Source organism: Camelina sativa, chromosome 4, assembly GCF_030686135.1.
Source record: "Camelina sativa cultivar CO46 ecotype springtype chromosome 4, ASM3068613v1".
Classification (NCBI taxonomy): Eukaryota; Viridiplantae; Streptophyta; class Magnoliopsida; order Brassicales; family Brassicaceae; genus Camelina; species Camelina sativa.
In genome coordinates this window covers 1,779,416-1,787,511 of record NC_141883.1, presented here as the reverse complement: position 1 = coordinate 1,787,511, position 8,096 = coordinate 1,779,416, and the positions used below count along the sequence as shown (strand labels likewise).

Sequence of the window (8,096 nt, the reverse complement as noted above, 5' to 3'; positions counted from 1 at the left end):
ACTTTGAATTCACCATTATCTATTTCATTTGATTGAATTACGTTATTATATAAATAAAATATCTAAGAAACATATTTTTATCATTTCAAGGTAATAGATTTTTTTAATAAAAAATCAGATTCTCTTATGCTAAAAGTAGCTGTAGATAGAAAGCATTCCAATATATGCCATATATTTCTCTAATGTATAAATATATTTTAATAAACATAAATCACATGAAATTATTATTATATTATCTTAAGATATTCTTTTAAATAAAGTAGATTCTATTATCTTGTGCTTTTAAAATAGTGTCCCTTTACATATTTAAATTTAACTAGAATTTTTTCTCTTTCTTTTTTTTGGCTTGGTTTTCATTTACATAGAAAACTATGATCAAATAAAATTATGATAAACCTTATCTTATATTTAATTTTAAGAACTATATTGAATCCAAATACACAATTAATATTTTCATCCAATTATATTATTATATAAAAATATATCCGAGAAATATATTTGTTCTTTGTTTTATTTTATTAATTAAAACACAACATATCAAACTACTTTATGTTAAGTGATTTCAAGATACAAAACATTCTAACAAGATATATTCATTTACATATTAAACTAGTTTGTTTTTTTGATTAAATGATAGATAAGCGATCGATCTATTTTGATAGTTTTATGCTTTCTATTTACTTTTCAATAATTATTTGTTTGTAGAGAATTATTTTATTTAGTAGGATACGTTTTTGAATGATGTTTTGTAGGCTAAGTTAATTATTTGTAGTATACGTAATTAAGTAGGAGTATTATATATGTAATTAATGAAACGTGTATTTACATGGCGGATGATGTATAATATATATAAGCAAATTTAAAGACAATACATAAACACTTAAATTCTTAACACACAGAAAAAAAACAACATTATTATATATACAAAAAAAAAACACATAATAAATAGTGCCTTTCAAGATTATTATATTTCTGTCGAAACTAGAAAACGATGAAAGAGAGTATAAATTTAAATGTTCATTTTTCGATAAATGATTAATTGATGAATTAGCAAGCTTTGGAGCAGTAGCAACGGAGACTATTGCATCGACCGCTTGTAAAACCTTCGCTGGGGCAAGCTTTGGCACAGGTCTGTGAGTTGAGACAAACTCCTTGGAATTTGCTACTCGGTGACTCGCACGTTCTTGCTTCCACAGGACCCATTCCTAAATCACATAACCCACCATAATTAAGAACAATGCACATCTTTTATTTTACTATAATCGAAACTTAAAATTAGAGAAACATGCATGGGTTATATATATGTGGATCTTTTTTCATGCTCATTGGCATATGCATAAAATTATTAGTCCCAGAGACGGCCATAAGATATGTTAGGCCAGGCCACATAGTGACATAAAATTGATATTTCATTTCTTTGTTGCATGCATATTACCCACAAGTATATATCAAATGACAAAATGTTTATAATTATGAACCTGTGGCAAAGAGGAGCATGAACGAGAGGAGAAGGGCTGAGACCAAACGCAGAGAGAGCTTCATTTTTAAAGAGACAAAGATACAAATGTTTAGAGAAAGCTAATAAGATTTGAGAGGATCAAGAAGAAGAAGAAGATGGCACTATATAAAGGGAATGAATTCTTTTGTTGGTAAAAGGTTTCGTAGTTTATGGCCGTACCAAAAATAGAAACAAAACGTGAACCAGTTAAACTTTTACCCAAAGGTGCAATCGTAATTAAGGGTTGACCAGTCAATTAAATAATCAGATTATTTATAAGTATTAAGTTTATAACATTTTGATCAAAAAAAAAAAAAGTTTATAACACTAGAGAAATATGATTATAAACGTAGAAGAATGCATAATTGCTATCAAAGCCCAATATCGGTAATGATCATAAAACGTTCCTAATTAAAAGCTACATAATGAGATATTGATTTATGATTAAACCAACCCTCCAAATTTTTTTATATGGAAAATGCAGGATGTATTACTTAATTTATATTACGAAAACATTTTAACTATTACTTCGCTGCTAGCTTGGTTATTAAATTGTTTTCGATTTATGACGTCACTGGTTGTTAATTTGTTGTTATGCGAATCCCATACCACTATATAATTGTTGTTCACATTAGATACATGAGCCAAAGTTAAAGTAACGTAAAAAATGTTACTTATAATGTTCGTGAACGGGAATTTTCGTTTTGGGATCGATCGATCATCGATGCAAGACTGTATCAGTCGATACAAGGTACTCTTTTGCAGGACAACTTAAATTATGCACGTATTATTGCATTTTGGTTTTTGGAAACTCTAGCAGATCGAGTATAAAAGATTATTTCGATGCTTTTGGCCGAGTTTGGTCACTTTTTCCTTCTACAACAGAGAGAAAACTTCCAGAGATATTATGTGAACGTTCTTGAGGAGTTTGAAGCCGTTTCTTGTGAGATCTATTCGTGAGAGTGGAGATCTGAGACTGAGAACGTGAGAGAAGCTTGTTAAGAGGCTATCGTCGTGGGTTTTAGAATCAGATTTGTCTTTCTCAAAGGTGAGTATGTGACCATGCCTGATCTAAGTGATTAGATGTGTGTTTTTGTGTGATTTTGGATATTGATTGCTAGTGTGCTTGTTTGTGAGTGTTTTTCGTGGTGTTTGTAGCTTTTGGAGAGCGGTTTTGACATCACGAAACCGAGAGGATTCAGAGAAAATCGTGATGCAGGGTGTGCATTGGTCGATGCAGCTAGGGATTTGATGGTAACGAGAGACGTTGCATCGATCGATGAAAGGAATGCATATGTCGATGAAAGGAGTGTATCGATCGATGCAAGAGTGCATCAGTCAATGTAGAAGGCGTTGCATCGGTCGACGCAAGGTCGTTGCATCGGTCGGTGCAAGAAGTATGTCGGTCAACGTAAAGCTGCATTGACGATGCATGTGTTCAGAATTGTCTGGTTTGCTTGTTTATGTGTATTGCTTTTGTTTGTCTTTTAGCTTGTGTGTATTACCCAGTAGATGGGAGGATCGCCTCACTGAGTGTTTATGATAATACTCACGCATTTCAACTGTTGTCTGTGGTGAAGGTAAAGGAAAAGTGTGATCGTGGAATCAAGGCGATGAAGAGGAGGATGTTCTAGAAGCTCGGTTGTTTGTTCTATGTTGTTGTTATGTTGATGAATGGAACAATGTGGTCTAGAACAGTTGATTAGGTTGCTGGTTCATTGTTCTATGACTTTGTTTATGTTATTGGCGTTAATGGATAGATGTTATCATGTTATTCGTTTATTCATTATTGACTAATGTTATTGATTTGTGGTATCCACTGCTTTTTTTATTAGGGCTAGGTGTATAGTGAGTATGAGATCACTAGTTAACTATTATAATAAAAAGAAGAAAAAAGTAAGTCAGGTCATTTCAGTTTGGTATCAGAGCCCTTATAGTTCTAGGTATGTGTTCATTGCGTTTTTTGGTATCTCCATGTTTTATTTTTTAATAACACATACCATTTAATATCTTAAGGCTATAAAGCCAGATGAAATACACAGTGCCTCCTGAAAAGAGTAACAACTGCAGGAACTATAAAATAACATAGCACATTACAAGGCAAGGAAGAAATGAGGAAATGAATAAACTATGGATGGAAGACCTCAAACCACAACGCAAGGACATTAGTATTCAAATTCTGAGAAGAAATCCTTTGTTCCCGAGCTATAGGATCCAAGCAATGCCAAATGGTATTCTTTATGTCCACTGATGCAGCGTAGCATCAAACCTTGATGGGCCTGCTTTTGTGTTGCGTGTCCATCAAGTTACGGCCTTGTTCTTTTTTCTATTTTCACGGTTTAGTCGGTTTTCCATCGTTTAAGCTAGGGTTTTTGTTTGGGTTTTTCCTGTGTCTCTATAAATAGGGATCACAACAGCATTGTAAGATTCATTCATATTTGCATCAATAAAAGATAAAAAAGAGGTAGTCTTAACTACCCTCGATATCGACTTCATCCCTCCCGTTTACGCCTCATCCTTTTCCACCACTACCATCGATCACGTGTGCTCTGTTTTCCTCCATCAAAACAGAGTATTATCTCCGTTTGCTTCCGCCTCCCCTTATCATCCACCAGAATCGCTGAAGATGGTTTTGAAGAGGCAGAGTGGAGTTGTGAATTTAGTTCCTTCCAAATGGCATATACAAAGGCTTGATAAGCTAATCTTAAGAAACAAAGCAATATTCTTATCTCCGCAAGGATTCTTAAGCCAAACTATTGTAGCATTGAACAAGGAGGGGGGAGATACTCGCGCCTTTGAGGTAAAAAAAGACCAAACCGCGTTAGAGAACTGACAATCGAAAAACAAATGCTGTGGATGTTCACCATGGGAGTTTCATAGGAGACAATTTGGTGGAATTGCTAGACCCCATCTTAAAAGTCTATCCTTTGTTCTCACATGTAATTTCAATTAACGGACCTAAGCCAGTCCAATTCTCAGACCAAAAATTACAAGGCACGCGAGATCCCACCTCACACACAACTAGAGATGTCAAAATGATTAACTCAACTCAGTTCAACTCATTACCTAATGAGTTCAAATTAAATGAGTTCATGGATTAACCCAACTCATTTAAACAAATGAGTTGGGTTAATCCATGAACTCATTTAATTTGATGGGTGAAATGGTTAAATGAATTGACCATCTAAGATAATAGTGACTTCATTAAAATCAGTACTTTGTGCTACATTGTGATTTTCACCAACTCTTGTAAATCCAAAACTATTAGTAAATCCAAAACAATTAGTAAATCCAAATGTATTAGTTGCTGGGTTTTATCTCAATCCAAACGTATTACTTTGTGCTTTGCTTCTGCGTAGATCAGCAAACAAATTTGATTCATATAAAAGCCATTAACACAACCAAATGACAACAAATATCTACACGATCTGCTTTGATTCATATAATACAACAAAACATACATTGAACAAAATGCAAGAGAAAGCAATCAAACCAATACTTAAAACCCTGAAGCTTAAACACTAAATTTCTGAGACTCTCCGAGATATCCTACCCACTAGACCAATAAAGCACAAAGCAAAATCACCATGAAAAAAAACCGTATCCAATAAGCACCAAATCTATATAAACTCATGAGACAGAGACCATAAACTAAGAAATCAAACAAAGCCACCACAGTCGTCCTCCATTGGTACACATAAACTTATGAGACAGAGAGACCGAGAAAGACCGAGAGAGAGACCGAGAGAGACCGAGTTCTCAAAATCCCAAAACCGAGTTCTCAAAACCCAAAATCGATCACAATCTCTTCTTCGATTCATAGAGAGGTGGGAACGAGTTCTCAAAAACCCGGATGAAGATGAACCCAGAATCCATCAAAGCTAATATCGGTTAGGGGAAAAATCAAAGCTAATATCGGTTTACATTTTTGATTGGTTTGGAGATTTTTGGTTATATTTAGCTGGTTTAAACATTTGAGTTAATTTGACTTAATAAAAATAGAATTGATGGATCAAATGGTTAAACCATTACCCATTACAACTCAATTCATTTGATCCATCAAACCAAATGACTCACTAACTTATTTTATCCATGAATCTATTAGGGTAAATTTTTCTGACTCATTAAAATTTATGGGTTGAGTTGAGTTGGGTTGATCCATTAAATTTTATTAATATTGACACCCCTACACACAACAAAGGGCCTGGCCAGAGGCTTACATGTTTCCTTCTTCTTCCTTGTTGTGCTCTCTCGCTTCACTTTCTATTTCTTTTTCTTCTTCATCTTCTTCTTTCTTCCGTCTTTAGATCCCGATGAAGTGGGAACAGAGACCATCACCATTCTTTCTTCAAGATTCACTGGAAGAGCTGAATCCCAATCTCCCAGAATCTCTGAACTTTCTGTAATTTAATACAAACAAATCGGAAATAAATTTAGCCTTCTTCACTCCGCCTTAGCATCATCCTCTTTGGAACTGGGAGACTGGATTCTCCGGTTTGAGAAAGTTTTTTTTGTCGCTGATCATATTATCAATTAATCGTTATATCAAAATTTTGTGCCATATCATTAATTAATCATTATAGCTCAGTTAATTAAATAATTCGTTCAAAGGTAACGGGTTAAACCTCATGATTTTGTTTTTTTATTCTACTTAGCAAAATTACGTCCTTCTGCAATTTAACTGAATTTGTTAACATTCACTTAACCTGTTGTAGTTGACTTGACAACGTCTTTTATTTGGTAATTGATCCTAAAAATAATCAACGTCTTTTATTTTATAATTAATAAGAGTTTGTAATTTATCCTGGAAATAAAATTAAGTATTTATTTCACCATATGCAAAGTTCATGCTTTTTTCAACACTTACCAAAAATTTTATGACATTTTTACTATATATGTATATATAAAAAATATATTTAATTTGATGTGTAATGAGAATGTCATGGCTCATGAGCAAGGTGTGTGGGCCGGAGGAGTCCGTCACAACTACCATCGGGGAAACCTTCCGTGCGGCAAACGTTAGCGCATTAGCGCATTGTCTGCTCAACCTTCCGTGCGGCTCATTTTCATTGCAAAATAGTAGAATAAGGGACCAAAAATAATACTGGATACATATAATAGGGTCCAGAAATGTACAAAAATGTCTTTAGAAACATGTTTAATGGGTCCAAAAAAAATTGAATTTCTTGGTATAAATTAGATAAAAGGCCAAAAAAAAATTTGCCCAAGGGCATTCCAATATATTGAGCCGGGGGCTGCACTCAAGCACGGTTTGTCGAAATTTTGGCTCCTCGACCCATACATCCTTGCCTCCACCACCGTGGCCAGACTCATCCCTGAAAATCATATAAACCATAATCAATTCTCGTAGTTATAACTTATAACCAAATGTCGAATAAGAAAAAAGCAAGACATTGTATATATTGCTTCACAAGAATTATCATAGAACTAGATTAGGACCCGCTCGATGTACGGGTTTAGAGTTTTTAAAATAAAATAAAATTTAACAAAGAATATAAAATAAATATTTCTAGTAAGTAAAAACATACACGGAGTTGTCCAATGTGATATTTAGTGTAAAAGGTGCGACTCTGCGGTTGAGACTATTAATCATTTTTTCTTTGAATGCCCTTGCTCGTATGAAGTTTGGGATTTATCTCCGACTTTGGTCTTGTCAGAGGGTTTTTCATATGAGTCGGTGTACTCGAATTTGGATTTTGTTTTCTGGAGGGGTGCCTCTCAACAGGGTGATCCTGATCAACTTCTTCAATTACTATGGATTTTATGGGTAATCTGGAAGGCCATAAATAAATAAAAAATCAAGATTTAGAGATTGAGGCAAATGATATAATTTCTCAGGCTTTGGGCGATAAGTTAGCCTGCGAAGAGGCGCTCTCTTTTACGGCGGTCACGTCAGCTCCAACTCCGTCTTTGGATGTCCAGATTTCTTTACCTGGTTGTCAGATTGATGGTTCTTGGAAAGAAACCAACGTGCATTAAAGATTGGGCTGGTGGTGTTGCGTTGGTGAGGAGAGAACCTTGTTGTTGGGGGCCAAGTGTCTAAGACGGAGCCCCTCCCCCCTACATTCAGAGTTAGAAGCGTTGTTGTAAGTCATGGAGCAGATACGTGCTGCAGGGATCGCTTGTCAACATTTCGAGACTGATTGTGCTGAGTTACTCACTATTGTGAAGTCCTTAAAGATTAGCCATCCTTCTCCTACCTGCTCGATGAGTTTAACTCGCTGGAGTTCTTCCCACTATTCTATATCTCTTGGATCCCGAGTGCATCAAATACGAAGGCAGATTGTCTTGCCCGTGCTTCGCGTTCTCTTATCTCTGAAGTTTCTTTTGTAAACCCTTTCCCTCCAGCTTGGACAACTAATCGAGAAATTTACTTTTAATTTATTGTTTGGTTGAAAAAAAAAAGTAAATAGATGCAGTTTTAGTTAAAGAAAATAGTTGTAGATGAGTTCAAAATTATTAAAATAAAAATAAATTTAACAAAGAATATATATTGAATTCTTTTCATAAGTAAAAAAAAATGTATAAAAGTAAAGAGATAAACTTTTAGTTATAGAAAATATACATTACCACTAAA

General features: G+C 34.4%; 1 protein-coding gene across 1 annotated transcript; it reads right to left on the bottom strand.

Annotated features, from left to right (window-relative positions):
- Positions 1-778: 778 nt before the first annotated feature.
- LOC104779558 (defensin-like protein 10) lies at positions 779-1,607 on the bottom strand. The gene is made up of 2 exons (XM_019244364.2): positions 1,479-1,607; positions 779-1,205 (listed from the first exon to the last, which is right to left on the bottom strand). The coding sequence occupies exons 1-2, from the start codon at positions 1,540-1,542 to the stop codon at positions 1,048-1,050; spliced, it is 222 nt and encodes a 73-aa protein (XP_019099909.2). The 5' UTR covers positions 1,543-1,607; the 3' UTR covers positions 779-1,047.
- Positions 1,608-8,096: the final 6,489 nt, after the last annotated feature.

Bases quoted from the DNA above. Each gene is read 5' to 3' on its own strand.
- LOC104779558 (XM_019244364.2), bottom strand. From the start codon at position 1,542: ATGAAGCTCTCTCTGCGTTTGGTCTCAGCCCTTCTCCTCTCGTTCATG. The intron at 1,206-1,478 runs GTTCATAATTAT...TATGTGATTTAG, and splicing joins CATGCTCCTCTTTGCCACAG to GAATGGGTCCTGTGGAAGCA.